The following is a 27,103-nucleotide window of genomic DNA, read 5'->3' as shown; positions in this document are numbered from 1 at the left end:
CAGTAGGTGCTATGTAAATGCTGTCATTAATATTATATTGTTGTCTTTGCTATATCCAAGCCTTTTCAATTATACCAATACCTCGAATCACTTAATACATGCTTTTCCTTGGCATTGTTTTTTTTAAAGCAGAAGAGTTTAAATTTGTTTTGCTTGATCCTAGAGGGTGAAAGAGCTAGAATCATTGGAGTTGTAAAAATAATATAAAACACTCCTAACATTGCTAATAAAAATTAGGGTGACACACTATTTTTCTATCACAGGTGGTTTCTATGAGCCTACCAATCCAATTAAGAAAATTAGTTGATTTGTTTAAAACTGAAATTTCAAATTTTACTCTCACCTCTATTATTGCCTTCATAACCAAGCCAGCTCCTTTTACAATCGCCATGGAAGGGTGCTTTAGAAGGAGAGAAAAAACAGTCAATCACCAATCAGAGGTTTTTTCCAATGATAATCAAGAATTGGTTAAAAAAAGTGATGAAACACAATTATATGTTAATGAATAATTTAAATAAGATAATTTACATTTGTTAATGCATCATATTTTGATAAGCATTTTTTATAAAGTTACTAGTAAATTACTAAAACTAAATATTAATGAAAAGCCTACAATTATGGAGTATGTGTAGCACTCATGCTAAGTAATAATACAGAAGGCTAACACTAACTTCCAAGAAGAAATGCTTGGTTTAATGTGAGGACATCACTCCTATAGCACATTTCATTGCAAAAACTTTATGGAAGTACTACTAGGAAAAAAGAATGAAGCAAGAAATTTTGTCTCCTACATAATTGGTGACTAAAAAAATCAGGGAGTGATTTATGGAGTGGTATGAATAGCTGTAGCATCCCCTCAACATTCTTTTGTATGGGAAAAGTAGATGGATACCCAAATGCATACCCAAAGGCATACAAAAAATGGATACCCAAAGGCATACAAATCCATTGTAAAGCAAACTTCATGGGAAAATGGCCAAGAATGTCATAGGTAAGATTGAATGATTTTACTGATGAAAATACTGAATCTATAAAGTAGAAATTAATTGTTGATACTATTCAAGATGGGAATGGAGCATGAAGTAGCAAAATAACCATTAGCAATGGATTAGCAGTCATCTCACATCATTAAAGAAAATACTTGCTAATTTTATTTACATTTCCCAACCAAAAGGATGGCTTCATAAAAAAGAAACTGTAAAGTAAGATGTTACAATCTTCCCTTGCAACACTAAAAAAAAAAAAAACAAATTTTTGTTACCCCCAAAAAAGTGCTTTCTAAGACTGTCATCAAATAAGAACAAAAGCCAAGATCTCACCTGAAAAAGCTTAAAAAGGGTCCTCCCGTTGGATGCAACCATTTCTAAAAGCATATCAAACTGTTGCCCTTCAGTCGTCTCGCTATATGGAGCACAGAGGGCAAAGGTAAGGAAGTCCAAAAGTGAACTAATAACTAGGGCACCAGTCCCATGATCCTGAAAAACAAAATGAACTTTCTCAAAGAATTTAAGGAAAAATTCCTAATATTTAACTCAGCTGGCAGAAAATTTTTTTATTTCATGGTCATTATAGTCATTTTACACTATGTAAAATAAAATCCAAGAAGTCTACAGATATTGCAGTAGAATCAATATCAATTTTAAGAACATTAAAGCTCTTTGAACCTGGATTAGACCTACCTGTAATTTTAAAAAATTTAGTGAAGTAATATCACTTGCCACAATTATAGTTATTTATACATTATTTTTTCCTGGAATAGAATTTTAAGATTGTTACTATTTAGGAACTTGACAATCACTTGTCAATTTCTAAACTTTATGAGTCTTATTTTATAATACCACTAGAAGGAAGAAAAGATTCATGCTTCTAGAATTTTAAAGGAAACGTAAAAACTTTTCAAAACTTTCTTATGTGGATGAATGAGACTGCAATGTTATATATAATGTCCTCTCAATTGCTACAATTACCTTAAATAACCTTGTCTTATACCTTTCTATGTGAGTATATTAGATCTCAACTCTCTCCTCTCTATTCCCTGCTGCCACCCCACCCTCTATGGAAATTTAAGAGGATTGTATTACTTTTATTCTTGCTTTCCCAATACCCAGCACAGTGCCTAGAAAGAGACAGGATAGGCAATTAAATACTTGCTGAATTGAATTGAAACATCTTCACCTAAAGTGCACTTTGAAATAAGTTTTTACAGATGCCCACATTAGCCAATGGTAAACTTAGAAGAAAGATTTGTGTTTGAGTCCTGACTTAGACATTAACTTGTTGTGAATCCCTGGGCAAGTCACTTGATCTCTTAGTCTCAGCTTCCTCTTTTATAAGATAAAAGAAATAGCATTAATCTTGCAAAGTTGTCAGGTGCAAAGGAAAACAGTATGTCAAATGCTTATACCATATAAGTTTTATAAATGTTGAGAAAAAAACCACAATTCATTTTTATACAACCTTTCAAAAAGTATAATTCTTCCTTTTAATAAAAGCTTAATCATCACTTACCACATGGGAATTAAATTTTTCTAATAAGTTTTCCAGAAACTTCTTTGAAGAAAGAAGAGAAGCTTTGTTCAACTGCTCTTGCCTCAAGTCATAATCATCATGCATAGGCTAAAATGATTTAAAAAAATCATTTAGAAGCAAACTCATTTGCATCATCTTACAGAGCTTACTCATAAAAATGTTAGTTTTGAAACCAGTGATAGAAAAATGTCCTAAATGATGATAATAATTCCCAAGTATGGGGGTGGGGGGGGGTGGGGGGGAGCAGAAGATAGGGCAGGCAGGAAGCAGAGTGGATAGAGTAAAAGGCTTGAAGTCAGCAAGACTCATCTTCCTAGGTTCAAATGTGGTCTCAGACACTTCCTCACTGTGTGACCCTGCAAAGTCACTTAATCTTGTTTGCATCAGTTTCCTCAGCTGTCAAATGAGCTGGAGAAGAAAATGGCAAACAACCTCAGAATCTTTGCCAAGAACAGCTCACATGTGGTCAAGTAGAATAGAATACAAGAGAACAATAACAAAATCTTCTCTTAGGATAGTTAAGACTTCATGGAATAATTTACACATCACAGTGACAAGGGCCAGTGCTCCTAAAAATAGCTGTTTATTTTAACAATGAAAACTATGTTTACAGTCAAGTGAGATGTTCATAGTAGCTCACATTTATATAAGGTGTCTGTTACACTTTAGCACTTTTCTCACATTAATTCAAAATTTACAGAATGCTAAAATTAGCAACAAATTCTCATTCAAATATATGAGTTGTTTGAACTTCAAAATAAAACATCTCTGTTGAACTAACTATTCAACATCTTTCCAAAAAATAAACATCTTCTATCATGCTGCCAATTCCTAGATGAACTTTTATTCTTTTTCTAGAGTAAATTCAAGATTATATAACAGCAACTAATTCTTGTGTTTGCCAAGAAACATTTTGCTTATAGAAAACCGTCTTAAACTATGTCTTCAAATTTACACAAAACTCAACTTTAGTTAAGAATAAAAAATTTCCATTGTACCAACACTGAAGTCATGCTAATCAGCAACTTTAAAAGTTCAGAAGAATAAAGCAAACTTACACACATGAGGGCACATAGCATGTCAATGGAGGCGTGAGTCACACCATCATGGCTTCTCTTCAGTGCTTTCACCACCTTTACTCCAAGCCGCTCTCGAAATCTTTTGTAGAAAGGGGAAAAAAAGCCCCAGACATCCCAGATTACCACCACCTGGTATTTTCTGGTTTTCATTCTTAAAATAATTAATAGTGCTACTTCTAGATTTCTGCAGGATTATTTCAAAACTACAAACCACACATTTCTGTTGCCTAAAGGTCATTCATCATATGTTGCTAATATGTTAAATACAGGAGAGGTATCAGTATGCAAAAAAAAATAGAACGAGTCAGAAATGTTTTTCATTTTGAAATAATTTTTAATAACCAGAAATTGTTTTGCCATAGGGGAAGGAAGTTGCTCTATTTCAGTTTAACCTATCTTGGTTTTCTCATTAATAAAAAGTAGATAAACTAGTCTTTTGAAGTTTTTAAAGAGTTGGAGACTCTAATCATTAGCTATCATTCTAATTCTGTAAAATAAACGCAATGCAGAAGAGGTTACTCACTTGGGAAGTTGGGTAAAGGCCAGGAAGCCAGCCTTGGAAGCCACAAGCCTCCTCACAGCTTGGAACTGACTCTCTAGCTCAGCATTAGATGCAACCACATCGCCCTCCTGTGACAGTAAGGCTGTGATGGCATTGTTTATCAGCTTCTCTTTGTTTTCTGAGAAGAGGCCCTGGTAGAGAAAAGACATATTGAAAGATTCCCCCACACACACCTACATATCTCTCAAGAATTCTTGGTATTTGCTCTTACATCCTGCGTTACTGCATGCAGAACTCCACTGTAGGAAATATTAGCATTGAACCTGAATACAGCATCAGCAAAGTTGCCATCTGCAAAAAGATAAGAAGGAAAAAAAGCTTAGGCAAGTTCTCACTGGTTAGTAAGGTATTTACAAAATAGTTAGCCCTCCCAGTAGAATGCAGTAAGATCTGAAACAGCACTTACTTGGAGGTGTAGCTAAGAATCTGAGGTGAAGGCTTTCTACTTCCTCATCCACAGGCATGCTGAGCAGTCCCCAACGCTGACCTTTATGCGTGGATGTCATTTTTACACAAACATCTCGATTACCAGAGGCTCTTACTCCATCCAACAAACTAGCTAACAAGGAATCTCTGAGCAGAAAAAAGAAGGGGGAAGGGAGAGGGGTTCAAAATACCAACACCCTCCCCCAAAAAGTAATTTCACTCTTAATAAGTACTCATCTTCTTCAAATTCCAGGACACCTTCTCTGCTTCCTAGATAGGATTCTAACACATTATCCTACCTTTCTATAATTAACTCTTTTCTCTGCTTCCTTCCTAGGACTTATACTCATTCTGACTCTAAAATGGGACAATTCTCTTCCTCAACCTGTCCTCTCTACACACTCTCCCTTGGCAATTTAATTAGTTCTTATGGTTCAACTATCAATTCTACACAAAAATCTCTTTCTGGCCTTCTGAGCTCTAGTGTTACACCTTCAACTAGAAAAAAAGACAACTTCCCTAGCCTGTCAAATGAATAACTTCTGAGAACCTCCTACGTACCAAACATTGTTTACATCAAAATGAAAACTAAATGAAACACAAAATGGCCTTGGAGGTTGAATCACAGAGAAGGGTAGGGGAGATCTCATGCAGTATGGCTGGTGAACCAAATCTGAAGCAAATCAGGCATCACAAGAGGTAGAGCATGAAGGTGCATCCCAAATATTGGAATCACCTGGTCTATATGTATGGAGACTGAGATATTCCATGATGTGATTAACAGTAAAGGACCTGCTTGGCTGAATGTAGAGAGAGAATAATGTGTGAGAAAACAGGTTGTGAGGAAGTTAAATTACCTAGTGGTACACATGACATTGTTGGCTTTTGCAAAAAAAAAAAAAAAAAAAAAAAAAAAAAAGTCCCCTTTCAAAAGAGAATGAAGAAAAAGATAATGGAGCTCATCAAGGAATTGTGAGATCTGAAGAAGTGGGGTAGCTTGGCAAATGGCCTAGATTTCCTCAGTAAAGTGCAAGGCAGTCTTTTTAGCTGAGGTAAGGAAGAGGGTTCTTGTGGAAGGCTTGAGAAGAGGTTTAGAAGTTACTGGGACATTGTATACAGTGACAACAATATTGTAGAATGATCAATTGTGATCAGACTTGGTTATATCAGCAATGCAATGATCCAGGACAATTCTGAGGGACTTGTGAAAAGGAATGTTATACACTACCAGAGAAAGAACTGTTGAAGTCAGAATGGAGATGAAAGTATACAATTTTTCAATTGTTTATTTGGGTTTATGTTTTGGAGTTTTGTTTTTTAAGATTATTCACTTAGAAAAATGAACAATATGGAAATGTTTTGCATGATAACACATGCATAACCCAGACTGAATTGCCTGCCAGTACCAGGAGAGAGGAAGGGAAGAGAGGGAAGGAGATAAGTTCAATCATATAACTTAGGAAAACCTGTGTGGAAATTTGTTATTACATGTAATTTTTAAAAATAAAAATAAAAAATTTAAGACCTAAAAAATAAAATAAACAGATTAAATGAAAACAAGATGCTTTAAAAAAAGTTACTAGGATGAATAAGTTAGAGAATCAAGTATAAAAGGCTAAAATGACTGCCCTGCTATGGTGAAGGTCCAGTTTGGATCAGATAAGAAGTTTGCAGGAGGCCAAACAGCTTGTTGGCATGACTTTAGCCAACTCTATTCCCACTGCTCAGGGACAGACTCAATATGACCAAGATCAAATTTATTCTTTCACTCAAATCTGTTCCTTATAACTTGACTATTTAACACAGTTGCCTTATTTCCTATACCTTACTATTATCCTTAGATATAAGAGGTGAAGGGAAAAGAAAAATTAATTAGCATTACCTCTAGTACACACTCTCTCCTCTCCTCCCATTACTACTACTCTAGCACAGGCTCTCATCGTCACTAGTCTGAATCATTATCTTCCTGCCTCCACTCTTCTCCCTCAATATATACATACACACATCATGTATTATTACCAGGATTTTATACACAGATGTGATTCTCTCCTTGACTCATGCCCATGGCTCATATCTTCTGAATAAGATGCAAAATCTTTGATTTATGGACTTCGAAAAGCTGAATCCAACTTACCTTTCTAGACTCACATTTTATTTCCAGCTTAACTAGATAACTTATTTCTCCCTACATACACTCTGAGCCTTAAGTATCTCTTCTCCTTTCATTTCACTATTTCCTATGCTTGTACTTTTTCTTTCTACTTCTATTGTATACCCACCCATCTTTTAAAGAAATAAACATCTTCTCCAAGAAGTCTTTCTTGATCTCCCTGTTGGTAGTGACTTTTCTCCCATCAGACCTTACATAGCGCCTTTCTTATTCATGTCATGTGATATGCTTATTTGTGTATATTTTCTGATTCTCTAGAAGACTATAAACTTCACTTTTGTTTTTTTTTCCCCAAAGGAAATATTAAGGATAATGTTTTTATTAAGATGTTTTTGAACTTAAAAATAGCTTTAGGTTAGTAGAAATGTGAACTTGGAAATTCTTATAGGCTTTTTAGTTACTGAGCTCCACCTAGAATACATTGCTACTGCTATTTGTTTACTTTCCTTTAAATTAAAGGAAACGTAAATTATAATAATGATTTTGGTAGATTTATCTTATCTTTAAATGGCTAGTTCTAAGAGTGAGGATCTCAGATTATTAATATCTAGTCTAAAGAATTAAGAGAACTGATTAAGACTGTAAAGCTGCAGCCCATTTGAGCAATGCAAAGACTGCCAATCACACCAACATACTGGTGCATTCTGACAGTTTGGTTTAGAATTCTATCACAATATATGTAGATGTAGCCAATTAGATACACAGAAATGATAGCAAACCTAGAACAGAGAAATGTTTGTCTTTAGTAAGCTATGGATGCCAACAGCTCTCATCTACTACAATAGGTATTTCTTATGGAGATGTTATAACTAGATCACAATTCATGTGACACTAAGCAATACAAAATTCAATTAGTGCTTAATAGGTTTATATCAACAACAATAGTATTCACATGGCATTTTTTTGTTTGGGAAGTGCTTTCCATTTTATCTTATTTAACCTTCAAAACAATCCTGGGAGGTAGGTGCTATCATTATGCCCATATTACAGATGAAGAAACTGAGGCTCAGAAAGATTAAGTGATTAGCCCATAGTCACAAAGACAGTAATTTCTACAGGAATTTAAACTGAAGCCTTCCTGACTCTAACTCTAGCATTGTATCCACTATACAACTTGGCTACCATTCAACAAGTTATCTTGGAAAATTTTTATTTATTATACAGATTGGTATTAAGAATGATCATCTATAATTATGCTAGTAAATTAACATGAGAAGTACTTTCTAGTCTTGAAACAATTTTATAAATACCTCTCTGTTGAAGAATATTTCCGTATTTGCCCCTTTATAAATTCAATGGTAAAAAGCTGTGGATTTTCAAAGTCGCAGACCAGTGCAAATACCTAATTTGAATTTAAAAAGAAAAGATTCTTAAAATTTCACGTAAAGAGAAATCCTCAAACTCAACCAGCTTGCAAATGGAAATATCAATACAGCTACTAAATACAGAAGTGTATATTACAGATTTCTGTGCATCCCAGCATTGAAGAAATGACAAATGTTTGTGAGCCAAATGAAAATTTTAAATGTTTTTTTAAACTTATTTTTGCATTTAAAAAGCTTATTTCTAAGGTGCTTAATTTTCTAAGATAAAATTTTAAAAGTTAGTTTCAAATATAAATTTCTAATTTATAACTTACAAAGAAAATTTTTTAAAAAAAAGAATGATTCTATGTTTTGCCAAGAGATCTTATATAAAATGGTAGTTTTGTTACTGACCTCCCCTAAAGGCTTCAGTGTTGCAATATTATAGGTTGCTGGATCACGTTCCACTAAACAAGTTTCTGTAAGAGCTAATACTCTCTTTACAGGTTCCTTTAAATAAAAGACACATTGAAAAGTTAATTGAATGATAATGACATGACTCAGATCATTATGAAATAATTTTTATATTCATTGCAAACCTTACCGAATGTCTAGGAGATATTTTCTGAACAATAAACTCTGCTAAGGATGTTATGGATTCATCACCACTGTATTTTCCAAAGCGAAGGTTTAAATACTGTTCAAATCCTAAGGGGTCTTTCCTGGTCCGCAGAGAAATGCCTATATAGTTGCCAGCATGATCTATTGCACTCTTGATGATTTCTTCCCTTTGCTCAGATGCAAACAGATGCTGCAATTTTTTTAATGTTGAAAAAAATCAGATTTTCAATTTGTTTTTACAAAAGCATTTATATGCATTTAACCAGCAAAGAAGGAAAAACAATACAGAAAAGCATTTCTAATAAAGTTGGAATAATGCCTTGTGACAAGTTATTGCAGTGTACAAGCATTCTAATTTGTTTTTTTAAGACCAATGGTTTTTTCTGAATATAATTAAAAACATAAAGAAACTCATAGAGCATCTAAATATCTCCATGTTTTACATTTTAAAATCTATGTGCTTCTGCTATGTAACCAACCTGCAATAAGTCTTCATGTGGTAAATTTTTCTACTAAATGTTTAGTGAAAATAATTAAGTGGTAGTAGAGAAACTATCAGAGAGATAGGAATGTAGAGTTTCTATTAGAGGGTCAAATTCTTTGAAGAAGGAAGAGAGTTTAAAGAGTAAAAGGAAAAAAACATATAAAGTATGTATTCTCTAAACAACTCTCAACTCTAAAGTATATATAAACTACTCACTGGGTTTCATTTCTGCTATTAATTTCATATCTTTGAAGGCAAGTCACAGATATATACTTCTATATGAACAAATATGTGGCAAGTTCAGCTCTTATTATCTATTTGCAAATAGGTCACGTCAAAGCAGTTTTTAAGTAGTCCGCTATAGTTATAAAAGAGTCAAAATTCCAGGGTTGAAAAATAAATGACTGCCAGTGACGTTCAGATTTCTGAGGTCTCAAATACCAGAGAGACTACAAGACTCAGATAAAGCAAAAGTGGGAGAAAATCTTGACTTCTTTCTGAAAAAAGTTGACTTCATTTCATCTACTTCCTCACAATCAAATCAATAAAAACAGTCAGTTTAGTGAGTGACTAGAGAACCATCTTGGAGTCAGGAAGATGTGGGTTCAGTCTCTGCTCCTATCATACCCTCTGCCACCAAAACTGTAAGTTAAAGAATTAAGGATGTGAAGTTAATATAAAATCATGATCAACCACTGTGATAGTCCAAGTATAAAAAGATACCTCCTCCTCCTAATCTATGAAATTCTCTTTAAAAGAACTTACCAATCTACTAAATCCTCCATAAAGTATACAAAAACCCCCAGGATAATCAGCGAGGTCTGCAAAACCTTCAATATTTCTGTAGTCATAAGAACAAAGGACTCTGTTGGTTGCAGGATTGATTTGGTCAAAACCTCCAGGAGTTACTTCTAAAATAACAGGTTTTCTCGTATCACTCCAATGATGCTTAAAACAATTATATCTCTACAATAAAGGGAAAGAAGACTAATTTAAGATTTAGATTCTTAAACTTGCCACAAAATAAAGTTACAGCTCCAATTCATGACATTACTAGAGTTGTCTTTCAGGTTTGTTCATATCTTACAATGCTAATTTGAGTTGAAAATAATTTATTCTTTTGTATGCAATAAAAATAGGATTTACAATGTAAAAAAAGAAAGTCCTAGAATAATACTATACCAAAAAGCTTAATCAAGAACACTGTTAAATTTTTTAAGGACATTTCTAGAAGTATTCAAATGAAAAACTGTATATAGATAATCACTAGCTAACACTTCAAGTATACTCTAGCATACAATTCAAATAACTAACTCAAAATAGTAATAGCAAATATTTTAAGGTAGCATGAAGAAAAAATGCTAGCCCAAAATTTCAATGGATGATTGATTTGATTATTAGTTCCCAATAATCATAGAGAATTTTCTTAAAGGATATTTAGGATGTTAGACAATCCAATCCTCACATACAATATCCTTTCACATTTAGATAATCTTAAACAGATGCTTAAAAGTATTCATTAAAATGGCAAAACATAAAGTATCTATTAGTCAAATGACATAACTATTTACTCCCAAGAAGCTTCATCAATTGTAATTTTTATGGTAGCTGGTATATGGGCAGGAAATATTTACTTATAAAACATGCGCCTTTGACTGTTTCGTTTGTTATCATTAGAGGACAGCAATGGTGGAAACAAGCAGTTCACTACTCACCAAAAACCATTAAAGAGTTTCTGCAGGTAAAAGGCCCACAACTTGGCTATTGTTAACTAAAGGGGGCTTGACCAATAAAGCTGGGGGGGGGAGGGGTTATGGACCAGCAAAAGACAAACAGAATAGGGCAAAAGCAGGCCATTGCTGCAAGATTTGTCTTTTGCAAAGTGTCTGGGGTGCTTAAAAAACTTGATATGCTAGATCAAAAGGGCAGACTTTTTGAAGTTTGAATGTTCCTAGAGAACTTGGAAGTCTTCTAGGGCAACAGGGAAGACTGAACAATGATAGCTCCCACAAGCTATATTAGCAATATGCTAGTGCTAGACTATTACCTGGTTCCATTGCAAAAACATTTAAATTTTAAAGAACTTTAGTGCAAATACTTCTGAAGATGAATATGGAAATGTTTTGCATGATAATACACATATAACCTAGACTGAATTGCTTGCCAGCTCTGGGAGGGGGGAAGGGAGAATGGAGGGAGACAATCTGGATCATATAACTTTGGGAAACTTGTGTGGATATTTGTTATTAAAATAAAAATAAATAATAAAATGAAATGAGATGAGATGAAATGAAATGAAATAATGAAATGAAAAAATAAATAAATAAAATATTTCTGAAGGCCAGATCTTAGACTCAAAGATGTTGGCAAGTTATTTACTGGCTATCTGATAATGTTGAGATTTCTAATTAAGGCTGCCAACATGGTGGCATCTGGTAGCATTTTTATTGATATCCTCTTGATTAGAGAACCTTTGTTCAGAACCAGAGAAAGCTGACAAAAACGACTTCCATTTGCACTTCTCTGATGAACTAACTACGTTAAGTATCATTACAAGAATGAGTGTCCATAGTTTTATATTTTTGCATAATAATAATTTGTGAAAGGATATTGTATGTGAGGATTGGATTGTTTAACATCCTAAATATCCTTTAAGAAAATTCTCTATGATTATTGGGAACTAATAATCAAATCAATCATCCATTGAAACAGAAGAAAGAAGTCTGGGGGAGACAACAGTTGTCAGTCCCACCATGAAATCTATGTGTACATTTTTCTTTATGATTATATTCATGTGTCACAGGGCTATACTGTACCAAGAAACTAACATTTCCATTTTAGAAAGATAAAATACTTGCCCTTCCTGTGATTTTTCCTTCTGAAAAGTCAGTTCTAAATCTCTGAAAGAAAAAAGTCATGAAAATGTGACAAAATTAGTAAAATAAATTCCTTATTTATCCCCTTTCACCCATATTAAGTGAAAGCTGGACAAAATGACAAAACAGACTGTTTTGTCCATGAAAGCTTTTAACACACAAAATTAGATAAAACGTTAATGTAGAATTATATTAGTTATATTATTTCACCATGTATACTCATATAATCCAAAGACTAATGTAATCATGTATGAACTGTTCTTCAGCTCTTTGATTACATAAAAGCATAAGTATCAAATTATAAAGTAATCTTGTTATTACTTAAATAATGATAATTATTAAAATAGATTTTCTTACCAGTGCTTCTGTTAGAAGTTCTGTTCTGTGCTCTGTAGAAAACTTTAAAGTTTCTGACTTTTTCCCACTTCCTTTTCGAAATGTGAGGTTGAATTCTGTTCCCTGTCCCTTTCCAACAGGACTAATGCTACAAATATCTCCATAAGGCCACTAAAGTAAAGGAAATTATTCATTTGACAGTATCAATAAAATTCAATAATTCAATATTTCATCATGGCTCTGAGATTCCTCTGATATATGTCGACTCCCGAGCAGTTTCTCTGCTGTGTATGAGTGTTTTGGGTGCTTTTTGAGCCCTATATTGTCACAATTTGCTGAGATGAAATTTCTCTTTTTCTATAGGAGAGGGCAGCATCAAGGCTTGGAGAGATTTCCTGGGTGTCAGGAAAGACATGATATAAACACTGCTCTAACACACCGGTGGTAAGACACCTGACACCCCTCACCCTCCAACCCCACCCTTTCAATGCTCCCAAGCAGCTCTCCAAGCCTAAAGTGTAGATCAAGCACTGATCTATGGGATCACAAGTACCTTAACTGTATGAAATCACTCCATCCTTTAGGTCTTCTATAACAGGGCACTGTTGGAGACCCCCTGATATTACTGAAGCCTTGAAGAAGGCTGCACTGCAACATGTGCCTGGGGTGGCGAAGGCAAGTAGTGTGGTACAATAAGAAGAGTGCCTGTTCAGGCTTTAAGTCTGCATTTTGGCATTCTCCCTCCAATGGGCCTTTCACTGATAGTATCTCACCTATAAGGACCCAGCTGTTTACATGTTGTCTCCTCAGTAAAAGAGGAGCACCTTGAGAGAAGGGACTGTATTTCCTTAGCTCAGGGCTGATATATAGTGAGCTCTTAATAAAAATAAATGACTCAAATACATACATGTGTCAGAGAAGTTAAAGGCTACCTATCAAAGAGAAGCCAACTAACCCTCAGTATCTCAGTTTTAAAGCATTAGGAAATTTAATGCAATAGCAAGCAAAGAATGAAAGATGAAAAAGTAGCAAAGTATTACTATTACTCCTGCTATAGTGAATTCATAATTCTGTAAAAAGTAAATATGGGCAGCTAGATGGCTCATGGTTTAGGGCACTATCTTTAGAGTGGTAGGTGCTGGGTTCAAATTTGACCTCAGATACTTCCTAGCTAGGTAACCCTAGGCAAGTCACTTAATCCCAAATGCCTAGCCCTTATAGCTCTTCTGCCTTAGAACTAATACTTGGTATTTATTCTAAGACATAAGATAAAGGTTTTAAAAAAAAGATTTAGCATCACTAAACAAAAACAACAAAAATATAAAATTACAGTAAAAATTAGCATGAATTTGTTGAATTTAACTGAAACAAATTCTCCTTAATTCTAGTATTTTCCCTCTAAGACTATCTCCAATTATTCTGTACATAGCTTGTCTATACATAATTGTTTTCATGTTTTACTCCATTAGACTCTGAATCCCTTAAGGGCAGGAACTGTTTTTTGCCTCTGTATCATCAGTGTTTAGCAATATGCGGGGTATATAGTAGGTACTTAATAGATGATGATTGACTTGATATGATTAATCCCTTGTGAACTCTTCATGCCAGACTCTCAATATAATTATGATCACTTAATTATGACTCCTAAAATATATTACTTAAGGGGCAGCTAGGTAGCATAATGGATAGAGAACCAGGCCTGGAATCAAAAGAATTTGGGTTTAAATCTAGCCTCAGAATTTCCTAGTTGGAGGACCCTGGGCAAGTCACTTAACCCCAATTGCCTAGGCCTTGCTGCTTTTCTCTCTTAGAATTGATATTAGGATAGAAAGGGCTAAAAAAAATTAGCAAAAGTTCATTTGTTAAATAAGACTAATATAAGACAAGGTCAATTGCAATCATCTTTTTCAAATATTTTTCTATTTTAATCTTTACATTAGAGATAGCACATGAGTATAGCCACTATTTTACTATTCCCATCACAAACATTACAAAGAAATTATGGGTGTTTTATTGTTGATCTGTACCATTAAAATTTCAAATTCAAGATTTTAGAAGTCAAAACTACAAGTTATCAAGCAAAACTCTCTGTACTAGTAAAGTTACTACCCAAGAGATGACTGCATACATGCCCTTTGTATAAGAGGTGAGAAGACAAAAATCCAATTTAAATTCATGCCAACTCCACAATCTCTAATTCTCAAATTTATGGATTTCTGCTGTTTTAGGTGCAGGGTTTGGAAGATTTCTTTCTCAGTTGTCTTTCATAACCATGCTGCAATGAAACATTACTTTCAAAATAAATTTCTATCATTGAGTCTCTTTGGTTCCCATTATTCCATAAGTTATTCATGCCCCTCAAGATGCAAACCACTCCAATATGCTTTTCTGACTACTGGTCCCATTTGTTCATTTCTGGAGAGCACACAATATATGTTAATTGGGCTTCTAAATTATTCTAAATTATTACTGAATTATAAACAAACAACTTGACACATACCTGATTTGTAACTTCTAGGGTATTGGGATTATATGTAGTGATTGCATGGGTTCCAATTGAAAAGACTCGTTTATACCTAAAATAAAGGAAATTCTTAATTTGTTTTTCCAATTCAACTAATAAACACAATTTATAACATTATGAATACCAAAATGAAAAAAATTTTAATGTTTACTAATGTTATGATTTTTGGAGCATACGCTATTAATTTTAATAAAGAGATAAATATAGTAAAAGATTTGAACAACTCTCAAAATCTATTTTGAAAATAGAAAGCAGCATTGCTTTTATCTTTAAAAGGCACAACTGTGTTAAAAATGAGCACTATTTGAAGCATCTACATACTGTATTATTGTGCTTTTTTTTAAAGTTCAAGAATTGCACTGGAATTGGAAAAAAAAGAAAAAAGGTCTTCATTACAGAGAATGGATCCTTTTTGGATTTATGAAAGGCCATGACATGAGAAGGCAAGGCATGGATGGGCTACATTCTCAAATGGTTATGAGTAACCATAACAATGAGTTTATGCATGTACTGTATCAATTAAAATAGGAGCCTTGTCATAAGTTTAATGAATTTATTATGAAATTACAGATAGATAGAATAGAGGAGGGAAAACAAAAGAGAATATCCTAATCTAACTTTCCAATGTGGCTGATCCATCCTGTACCTACTCTTTTGGCAATATCCCACATGCAAGTTAAAACAGAGGGACCACAAATTTCCTGCTTACTCCTCCTCCTGGTTCTCCCACCCCTGTCCTGGTGTTCGTGTTCACATTCAGGCTGAAGCCAGGTATGCAGATAGTCAACAGGAGAGGATGTCACCTGTGCAACCCCAGAAGGGGGAAGGGGAGCAAATTTCCTTCACACAGTACTTAAGTAATTCTTTGTTAATTCTCATGTCTCTAAATTAAAGAATTCTTACTAGAGAGGTACTATGGACTTGGAAATTGAAAGACTTAGGTTAAAAATCACATCTCTGACATTTTTCATTGTCACACAACTAATCATAGTATCTCTAAGCTTCAGTTTTCTTGTTTATAAACAATAGGGACTAATAAAACTGTATATTATCTATTTCATGGGGTGGTTTGAGGAAAGTGCTTTGTAAAATTTTAAAACATTGCATACAAAACCAGTGAAGTCAAAACTAGAACAAATGCAGGGAACAAGGAAAATTTTATAGCAAGTTTCTCTGATAAAAAGTTCTCATTTCTCAACTATACATAGAGAACTAAACAGATTTATGAAACTAAGAGCCTTCCCCAATTGAAAAAAACTGGTTAAAGGAAATGAACAGTTTTTATAAGAGAGCAAAATTATCAATAGTTATAAAAAATGTTCTAAGTCAGTGATGGGCAAACTTTTTAAGGAGGGGGCCAAAGGAAAGGAAATGCTCATCTGTCCGTCTGTTTCTAAGGCAACTCTTTCGAAGTTTCATTGTACTGTATCCTACTCATTGTATTCGTCAGATTAGGAATAATGTTGCTTGGCCAGACAGAACATTTCTGGGGGCCGCATCTGGCCCTCTCGGGACGTAGTTTGACCATCACTCTTCTAATTATTATTAGAAAAAACTAAAACTACTCCAAGGTCCCACCTCACAACCATCAGATTAACTAAGATAAAAGAAAAGGAAAATGACAAATGCTGCATGGAAGAAAATAGGTACATGCTAATAATGCACTGTTGGTAGAGGTGAAGGAACTAGTTCAACCATTTTAGAGAACAATTTAGAAGTATGCTCAAATACCCTACAGAAATACCACTATTATGTCTATACCTCAAAGAGATCAAATAAAAAGGAAAAGGATCCATGTATATAAAAATATTTATCATTTCTTTTAGTGGTAGCAAAGAACTGGAAACTGAGGAGATGTCCATCAATTTGGAAAGAGCTGAGCAAGCTGTGGGTAAATGATTGTGACATTATTATGCTGTAAGAAATAATGAAAAAGGTGGTTTTAGAAAAATCCAGCGCTTATATAATCTGATGTAAAGTGAATGAGCAGAACCAGGAGAACAATGCACACAATTAACAGTAATTTTGAGACAATAATCAACTTGGAAAATCTTAACTCTGACCAATCCAATAATCCTTGTCAATTATAAATGACTTAAGATGAAAATGCTATCCACCTCTAGAAAGTGAAATGATGGATTCAGTGAGCACAGACTTTCTGACTTTTAATTTTTTCCCTAACATGAATGATGTAGAAATATGTTTTGTAACTCTTCATATATATAATAGGCATCATATTTCTTGCCTTATCAATAATGGGGGAAGAAGTGAGGGGAGAGAATTTAGAACAGAAAATTTAAACAAAAACAAAAACTACTACATGAACGAGTTACTATTACTCAATAGGTATGAAGTTTCTCCAAATAAAACTGTTACTTGTTTTTGTTTAAAGTTCTGATTACCACTTCCAGAAAGGGCTAAGACAAGAAGACACTTCTGTCAACAATTTACTATATAAACATTACCAATACACATTTCTGACAAACTGAAAGTGGACAAATACGATTCTATTTAAATGACCTATTCTAAATGCATCTATTTAGGTATTAGATATTGGTGTATGATTAATATAATATAAATTCACACAAATCTTAACTTTCAGTATGACTTATGGTAGAAGTTAAGATATGTGGCTCTTAATAAAAAAAAAAAAAAGAGGGGGCATCTGGGTGGCTCAGTGGATTGAGAGCTAGGCCTAGAGACGAGAGGTCCTAGGTTCAAATCTGGCCTCAGACACTTCCTAGCTGTGTGACTCTTGGCAAGTCACTTAACCCCCACTGCCTAGCCCTTACCACTCTTCTGCCTTAGAACCAATACACAGTGTTGATTCTAAGACAGAAGGTAAGGGTTTTTAAAAAAAGAGAGAGAGTATCTGAAACAAATTTGTCCACAAAGCAGTAGCAAAGACAAACATCTTTACTAATTTATCTTCTTTTAATCATTCTTAACTTTAATCTTTTACCATTAATTTAGGCAGAGGCTAAATAATATACTACTTACTCTTGTCATTAGGTTCATACACTAGTGTGAACAGAAAGATATTAAGGGAAAATCACATCCCCTTCCAGCTCACCATTCTTATTTTGGCAATGGGCCTTATATTTTGACAAAAAAAAATTTTTCTTTTCTTCAAGGAGACATCATAACTTGATCTCCCCTTTCTGTGAGGCAAGAAGGTAGTTTGGCTTGTCTGAAGCATGTAGGAGGAGGAATCATGTCCAGTGGAGAGGGCAAGAGGTGTGAAGAGCCTTAAAAGCTAAAATGAGTATTTTATATTTGAACTTGGAGGCAATAGGAAGCCATATAAGTTTCCTGAGATGAGAGATGATCAGATTTACATTTAAGGAAAGTAAGTTTGGAAGTAAGTGGTAAAGGACAGACAAGAATAAAAAAAAAAAAGAAATGAGGCAGTAAGACCTATTAGGAGACTAATTTAATAATATGGATCAAATGTAATGAGAGCCTGAACTAACATGATGAGTAAAACAAGAGGGTCACATAAGATAATCTTAAAAAAAAAATTCAATAAAGCCTCACCAATAACAAAAATAGACATTTATCTGTATTAGTAGAAAAACTGTCTTCACTACGGATTTGTGCACCAATGAAAATACAGGGTTGGTCCTGTGTTAGAAAAAGCCATTTGAGTTGAGGTTAAAAACAAACAAACAAACAAAAAAACAAAACAGGATAGAATGGACTAAGAAGAGAAGAGAAAGTAGAAACAACAAGTGGAAGTGTTTTGTTTTGTTTTGCCCTTAGGAGCTTATTTAAGAAAGTGCCAAGAGAAGAGATAGTATAGTCAAATAGTATTTAGTAGCAATTATAGGTATGGCTTAAATGGGCCTAATTCATATTCTTTGTATTTATTTCTTCAATATAACATTGAGCTATATAAGCAATAATTTCATTTAAATAAAAAATAAGTTTTGTTGGAGTCTCTTACTGGTTAAAAGGGTTGAGTGAAATTATAAAATGCAGGAATAAAGTTTTTAACGGTATTTTTGGCTTCCTTTATCCATCACTTAGATGTGATATTGCAATTTTCAGTAACCTGAAACTTTAAAATGAGTCCATCCCTTATCTCAAGCACACTTAAGAGTTTCTGTTTTAAAAATACTTTAGCTAAAATATCTATAGAATATGAAAGCAGCATCAGAAGGAAAAAGGAACATCCCTGAGATGGGAGGAAAAGGAGAATATGGCTCAAGAAACAGGTCCTCTTAATCCCCCAGACAAATGAGTCATTCCTTCTCTGTTCTGATTCCTCTCTAACTATCCAATCTTGTGAAAATAGTTAAGAAACTAGTTATTACGATAACTCTAGTCCAACTATCAATAATATGGAATTAGGTCTTAATCAATGATACATGTAAAACCCAGTGGAATTGTGCATCAGCTACAAGGGGGTGGGGGAGTTTAGGGTAGAGGGAAAGAACATGAAACATATAACTATGGGAAAATATTCAAAATTAAAATTAAAAAAGAAACTATTAAATATATTTCATCAACCATACATGAATTAAATATGAGATTAGAGCCAATGTGGAACCATAAAAAAATAAATTATCTCAACTATCAGCTTAGAAAAGAGCAAGCCAATTTGAAATGACATATTAGTAAACTAAAGATGGATTACTGTTTGTGCATATCATTATTGGAATGCACAAAGTAAATAATCATTTGAATGCATGAATGATTAGGCTTTGGATCTACTTTCATTATTTTTAAGCCCCTTGGGGGAAAGCAGTCTAAGCCAAGTAGGCCACTCATATCAAAAGCTCTATGGAAAGAAAGGAGTAGGAAACTGAATAAAAATGACTGTCTATCCCATTTTGATTTTTTTTTAAATTGCTGTGAAAACTAGAAATCAATCTGGCAGAAGAGAAGTTTAACTCAACATCTTATTATGCTATATTCTATAATAAACTCCAAATATATACATAACCTTAAAGACAATATTATAGAAAAATGAGAAGAAAAGAACATGTACTTTTCCCTTGCAGCTACGAGCAGGAGATATGTTTTTAACCAAACAACAAGGTGGAGGCAATCACAAAAGAGAAAATAGATAATTTGAATTATGTAAAACTGAAGTTTCAGCAAAAAAAAATAAATGTGTCTAAGATAAGAAGGGAAGTAGGTATATGGGGGGGGGGAGGGAGAGGAATCTTTTTTATTACACTTCTCAGATAAGGGTTTGGTATTCCAGATGTAACAGAATAACAAATAACTCAGAGCAAAAGCTATTTCCCACTAGATAAGAGGTCAAAGGAGATGAACAAATAGTTTTCAAAATAACTGCAAACTATTAACAATATGAAAGAATGCTCCAATCACTGACCCCCCCACCCCCACCCCACCCAAGGTTTCACACCTCATACTCAGCCAGCTAGCAGAAACAATGAAAGATGGAAATAGTAAAAGTTGGAAGGGTCAAGGGAAGATTATGTACATTAGTAAGTACACAGTTGGTAAAGCTATAAATCAGGGCAATCATTTTGGAAAACAATTTGGAATGCAAATAAAGTGACTAAAATGTCTACACCCTTTGACCCAGATTCCACTGCTAAGCATATATCCCAAGGAGGTCAGTGAAAAGGAGAAAGTCCCCATGTACACTAAAATATTTATAGCAAGAGTTTTTGTGGTAGCAAAGAATTGGAAACTAAGTAGATGCTTACTTTGGGGAATGACTGAACAAACTATGATACATGAATGTAACAGAATGTGTCTCTGCTATAAGAAATGATAAAAAGGATGAATCCAAACATATGAAAAGCTTGACATGGTTTAATGAAGAGAGAAAGATTCGGAGCTAAGAAAACAATACATAGAACTTCAACAATATAAATAGCAATTCCAAAACAATTACAAGGGAATGCTACAGAACTACAGTTCTGGAGCTAGAATATACAAACTCCATACAAGCATTTATCTTGGATTTAGATCCAAAATAAATTGAAAATAATCAGCAGAGAGAAGTTACTAGCTTTAAGGAGGATCAGGAAAGGCTTCCTGCACAAGATAGGATTTTAGCTGGGCCTTGAAGGCAGTCAAAATCCAAGAAGATGAAGAGAAGTTCAGGTTTGGGGCACTGTAAGTGAAAGTGGCCAGTCAGGAGATGACATGTATGTCTTGTCCAAGGGTAAAACAAGGAGGCCAGTGTCACTGGATAACAGAAGAAATGGAGGGAACTTAAGAAGGCTAGAAATGTAGCAAAAGGCTAGATTACGAAAGGTTTTCAAAGCCCAACAGAGGGTTTTATACTGAGTCATAGAGATAATAGAAAGCTTTGGAGTTTATTGGATGGAGAACCTGGGAGGGAGGTTTTAGAGATCAATTTGACATCTAACTGAAAGATGACTTGGGAGAAACTGGAGTCAGAGAAATAATAAGCACGTTATTACAAGTCCAATCCTAAAGTAATGAAGGCTGGTTCTGTTAACCTAGTGCCAAAGGAGAGAAAGGAGTGTATTCAAGATATTATACAAGTAAAACCAATAAGACGTGATAACTTATTATTTTTTAAACCCTTAACTTTGATCTTAAGATCTTTATTGCATACTGGTTCCAAGGCAGAATTGTGGTAAGGGCTACGCAATGGGGGTTAAGTGACTTGCCAAAAGTCACACAGCTAGGAAGTGTCTGAGGCCAGATTTGAACCCAAGACCTCCCATCTCTAGGCCTGGCTCTCAATCCACTGAGTCACCCAGCTGCCCCTTGGCAACTTATTCTAACAGAAGGTTAGGTCTGGTTAAATAGAACTAAGAATCATCAGCACAGAGATGATAATTAAATTCATGGGAGCTGATAAGATCCAAAAATGAAAGAATAGAGAAGGAAAAGGAAAAAAAAAAAAAAGCAGGCAGATAGGTGTACAATGGAAAGAGTACTGATTCTGGAGTCAGGAAGACCTAAAAGTTTGATCATGGGTAAGTGGTTTAATCTACCTGCCTCAGTTTCCTCAACTATAAACTGGGAATAATAACAGCATTACTTTTCAACGTTGTTATAAGGATTAACTAAGATAAAATTTGTAAAGCCTTTAGCCCAATGCCTGGTACATAGTAGATGCTATATAAATGAAGAGGTGGTAAAAGAAAAGCTCAACCTTTCTTTGCAGAGGTGAGAGATCCTGGGGTATGGTATAGTACATATATTTTTATGTATTGATCTATGTTCATGATTTTTTCCTCTCTTTCTCCTCTTTTCCTTTCTTTTTTCTTTGAAAAATATTTGTTGTTGGGTGAGGAGAGTGGCCGGAAGGATAGAAGGTGGCAGTGCTGGCGTCTGAGGAGAGGCATCTGAAGAGGGGAAGGAGGGGGTAGGAAAGCAATGATGATGACTGTGAAAAAGGGCCAGGGTCCCGGTGGTGGCGATGGCAGCAGGAAAGCAGAGGTGACTTCGGAGGTGTGGTGCTGCCGAGTGTGGGAGCTGGGTGGCAGCAGCCAGGCCGAGAACCGCCACTGTTTCGAGTGTGCCCAGCATGGGGTCACATATGTGGACACATATGTGGACATCACCATGGGCAGCTTTGTCTGTACCTCCTGCTCTGGCCTCCTATGAGTCTTTCAGTTACAGAGGGGCTTTAGGCCTTTTTGCTGGGAGATCTGGGAGGGCAGGGGCTTTTGGAGAAAGAAGAGACCGTCGTGGGGAAACCTGGGGAGGAGATGAGGAGCTTTGGGGTGAATAAGAGATCCAGAGAAGAGAGGAGTGCAGCCCAGGGAGAGGAAAGAAAGGAGAACTGAGTGAATGAACTGAATGATGTTTGCCGAACATTAACTAATAGGGGGAATATCCCTGTGTGAAGAACAGCCTTTGGTTAGTCTGGAGAGGTGACCTGAGGGTGAGGAACCCCATTTTCAAGGAAATTTGTATCAAGGGGTGGGAGACCCTATCAGGATTGGGTTATCAAATACTCAATCTTGGAGCAATTGTGGAAAGACAGGACCATTAATTCACTGTTGCTGGAAGCATGAATTGGTCCAACTACTCTGGAAGGCAATTGGAAATTATGCTAAGAAAAAGTGACTAAAATACCCGTACCCTTTGACCCAGAAATTCCACCCTGAAGCACCATTAACTGACAAGATAAACTTTCAAAATATCCTGCTCTCTCAATCCCAGTAATTACTTTGACCCCAAGGAGCTCAGTGATTAAAAAGAAAGACCCTGGCTATTTCAAAATGCTTATAGCAATGCTTTTTAAAAATATATGATTCGGACTTCTGTACCAGCAGCAATGCAATGACACAAGACAGCTCTGAGGGATTTATGGTAAAGATGCTACCCACATTCAGAGGAAGGACTGCAGGAGAGGAAACATAGAAGATAAACAATTGCTTGAACGCATGGGTGGAGGCAGACATGACTGGGGATGTGGACTCGAAACTACCACACCAATGCAACTAACAACAATTTGGAAATAGGCCCTGAACAAGGACACATGTTACAACCAGTGGAAATGTGCGTCGGCTATGGGTGGAGGGAAAGTGTGTGTGTGTGTGGGGCAGTGAAGGGGAAAGTAGCGGCATGAAGCATGTAACCATGTTAAAAATGAATATTAATAAATGTTTTAAAAAATATATGATAGCAAAAACTGGAAACAGAGTAGCTGCCTGTCTATTGAGGAATAGCTAAAATAATTGTCATAAGTGAACATTATGTAATTAAAGATTACAAATATAAAAAATGAATATGACAAATACAGAGAAGCATGGGAAGACTTACCTGAATTGAGAGAATCATGGGAAGACATAATGAACTGATGCAAAGTGAAGAAAAAGAAACCAGGAAAACATACACAGTGGCTACTGCCAATCAATGTAAATGGAAAAAACAACAAAAATCAAAACAATAGGAATTGAATGCTGTGAAAAAATGACCAAGCTTGGCTTCAAAGAAGAGATGAGAAAGCACCTCCATGCCTTTGCTGAAGTGAGGTGAGGGATCATGGTTGTGGAACCACTATATAAACTGTCAGACTTAAAAAAAGAAAAATATTTGTTACATGAGATGGTTCTCTGGGATGGGCAGAAGGGACACTAGGAGAAATTTTGGTGATGTAAAAAAAAAAACAAATGAATTTAGAAAAAATTATTTAGAAAAGAAAGTAAGGGTCTAAACTTGCATATATATTGAAGTTTGGATAGCAAAATATTCCTCTCCCCAAAAAGGGAGAGTTGAAGAGTAACCCCATTACCTGAGATAAACAATTCTATGTTAAAATGTACATGTAAAGTCTTTAAAAGGCATGCTGGAATGCAAAGTAGAACCAGACTTAGAAGGGTGTTGGAGGTGTTAACAAGCGTATACTAAACCTCAAATAGGACACAATCCAAAGGGCTTTTGGAACTACTCTACATGGTGGTGGAAAACCCAGGTGGATCAGATAAATATTCAGGTATAACATTAAGAACTGGAGACAGACAAAGGAAAGAGAAATCAGAGTGGGTTAAAACAGCAAATAATTAAGAGTAAAAAAATAGAATTAGAAGCAAAGTCAGAGAAACAGTAGTTTAGTGGGTGAGAGGTACTTGGCAAGATAGCAGCAGTCAAGTAACCACCTGGGGTCTAAACAAGAATAGACTTAACTTATTCAGATACTTCACACCCACCCCCATATTCCACTCCCCCCCATATCTTTCTCATTCTCTGCAAGCTCTTCTAAGCAGCACTAAGCCACTGTGAGTTGGGGAACAGTCAGCAGCAAGTCTGGGGCTCAAGGTCTGCCTTGGACACACAACTAGCTATGACGCTCTGGGCAGGTCACGGTGTCTTCTCAAGACTCTAAGCAAACCTCCAAGTTACAGAGAAGGTTTGGACTTGTATGGGTTTCTTCCCCCATAAGTTCCCTGTCAAAGAAATTATTGGTCCCATCCCTATTCTATTAATTATGAACATGGGAATCTATATTAACTATCTTATTTCAATTATCAGTTTTCATTATTAATATATATATGAGTCTAGTTTCATATATAATTTATTGGACTGTATACTTAAGAGAGATATGAGATAATATATGTAAAGGGCTTTGCAAAACTTAAAACTATATAAATGAATAATAGCTGTAGTTGAAAAACCATGATAGAACATACTTTTAATGGTTAATGATCTGATTAAGCAGCTGTAAGTAAAAAAAAATCAGCACTATAATATCAGGGATACAATTCAGTAAGTGACTAAAATATGTATTTAATTGTATTTATATATACACAAATATATAGATATATAGATATGTTTATGTGCCTAACAACATTTTGTTTAAATGCCAAAATCTCATTCTTAAATTCTTCAGTGTTAGTTGGATCTAACATATTATTTAAATGTTCAAGGAAATCATGAATGATGAAAACATAAAAAATGTTCAATAGGTATATTATTTTTACATTTACAAATCTTTTATAAAAGATAAAAGCTGGTTTTCTCTCAAACACAAAGGAAGCTTTCTAGGGTGAACCTGCTCTTCTGCTTTGGTCAGAACATCTGGACCTTCCTTCATGTCTCAAAGGACTTTGGCAAAAACAGAAATTACACTTCAGGTAATGAAAGAAAACTTTTTTTCTTCTGAGTCCCACTCTCCTTATAAAAACTCTAACCTGCCACAGAGGCAGTGAAATTGAAATTTTAACTGTAAATTCATTTTTCAAATGTAAAAAATGGCAAAGTCTGAAGATGGCTTCACCAGAAAAGGCAGGACTAACAATGTATACTGTGGAGAGCAATCTCATTCTATACTTGTGGTTGGTCTGGTTGCTGCAGGGAAAAAAAAAAAAGTGACTATGGAAAGGCTTTTTTGAAGTGATTACTCTTAGCAAGTAGAAGTATAAAATTAAGGATAAAATTTCAAATTATGGCTTCTTCTATGCAAGAAGGACCTGTACATCTTTCCTGATACTCATCGCTAACATTTCTCTGAAACTTTAAGACACTGAATATTCATTTGAAAGCTTAAAAATTATTATGAATATGTTGTATTCACAGTTCAACCAATGAGTCAATTTTTATTTTCCCTTTTTTAAGAAAATATTAAGGGGACAGCTAGGTGGCTCAGTGGATTGAGAGCCAGGCCAAGAGACAGGAGGTCCTAGGTCAGACATGCAGCCCATAGACTGCTACAATCCACAATACTGAGTGCAGCCCAATTCTGATTAAAATACAATTTGGAAAAACTTAACAAAACAAAAATGCAATAAATCATAATGTTAATATGTGGTTTTCTAAGTCAATAAGTGGCTATAGGCATCCTTATATACAGTTTGGAGACTCTCATTTCTAAATTAGTTTGCTGAAAAATTCTTTTTGGTAAGCTCCAAAGGGATGTATATCATCATGCAATCAGTTCAATTTATAAGACATTAGCTAGTATATGTACATATTAAGCCCAGTAAATAAGTAAACAACATTAGAGAATCTTGAGCACAGAAAAAAATCCCTAAGTGCAAAAACACAAATAATAAGATAACTTAGGATAAAAATGTGATTTCTAGGTTCGGTTGCAGCAAAGCAAAATGAAGTACTTTTACTTAAGTAATGTAATCAGAAAACATTCCTTTTTGTAAACATCTATTTGTGTTCTTTTAATGGTGATTTTCTTCAATTTTGTGAAAAAGGTTAGTAAGATTTGGGTAGAGATGAATGGAATTATACACATTTAAAGTTCTAATATAAAGTAAAGAGAAACATCACTCAAAATTCAGTTAAATGTCTTCTCCACAATCAGAACTGAAAAATGAGTACCCCTTACTTGGGCTTCTGAGAAAAGAACAAGAGAGCATATGATTACTCTGCACTATACAGCATATGCTAAAAAGGCAAATAAAGCATCTTTCAGTAGAAAATAGAAGGTAAAATAAGCAGGAAATACTTACTTCCCTCTCCATGAATGTTTTGTTGTATAGAAACAGGCCAGATCTTTATTTTCCCTAATAATATTCATTTTGCACTGAGACCTGAAAGATATATTCAAATACAAAATTTAGTCAACTTTCTTCTAATTTTTATAACTTTAATTTACACAACTTAATTTACAAATTCAAAAAAATGAATCCAAATACCTTATTTTTTTTACAAAGTCTCTAATTCAGTGGGAATACCACCATCAAGCTAAATACATTCCAATAAGGTAAGAAATTCCCTAAGAGACTATCTCATCAAATAGCAACAATATTATACTTCCTACTATATTCT

At 34.7% G+C, this 27,103-nt stretch overlaps 1 protein-coding gene across 2 annotated transcripts in view; it reads right to left on the bottom strand.

Moving 5' to 3' along the window:
- DNAJC13 (DnaJ heat shock protein family (Hsp40) member C13) overlaps positions 1-26,852 on the bottom strand; it is a 109,967-nt gene extending 83,115 nt beyond the window's left edge. For both annotated transcript variants that reach the window (XM_044679431.1, XM_044679432.1), the window contains exons 1-15: positions 26,785-26,852; positions 14,888-14,963; positions 12,409-12,558; positions 12,034-12,075; positions 9,941-10,141; positions 8,675-8,881; positions 8,485-8,580; positions 8,017-8,108; positions 4,577-4,743; positions 4,382-4,461; positions 4,132-4,301; positions 3,588-3,687; positions 2,509-2,616; positions 1,320-1,475; positions 344-400 (exon numbers count right to left, since the gene is read on the bottom strand). In XM_044679431.1, coding sequence (XP_044535366.1) covers positions 344-400; positions 1,320-1,475; positions 2,509-2,616; positions 3,588-3,687; positions 4,132-4,301; positions 4,382-4,461; positions 4,577-4,743; positions 8,017-8,108; positions 8,485-8,580; positions 8,675-8,881; positions 9,941-10,141; positions 12,034-12,075; positions 12,409-12,558; positions 14,888-14,963; positions 26,785-26,852 — 1,770 coding nt within the window. The remainder of the gene's footprint in view (positions 1-343; positions 401-1,319; positions 1,476-2,508; positions 2,617-3,587; positions 3,688-4,131; positions 4,302-4,381; positions 4,462-4,576; positions 4,744-8,016; positions 8,109-8,484; positions 8,581-8,674; positions 8,882-9,940; positions 10,142-12,033; positions 12,076-12,408; positions 12,559-14,887; positions 14,964-26,784) is intronic.
- Positions 26,853-27,103: the final 251 nt, after the last annotated feature.

This window comes from Gracilinanus agilis, chromosome 5, assembly GCF_016433145.1.
Source record: "Gracilinanus agilis isolate LMUSP501 chromosome 5, AgileGrace, whole genome shotgun sequence".
NCBI classification, from domain to species: Eukaryota; Metazoa; Chordata; class Mammalia; order Didelphimorphia; family Didelphidae; genus Gracilinanus; species Gracilinanus agilis.
This window is presented reverse-complemented; position numbering and strand designations above follow the sequence as displayed.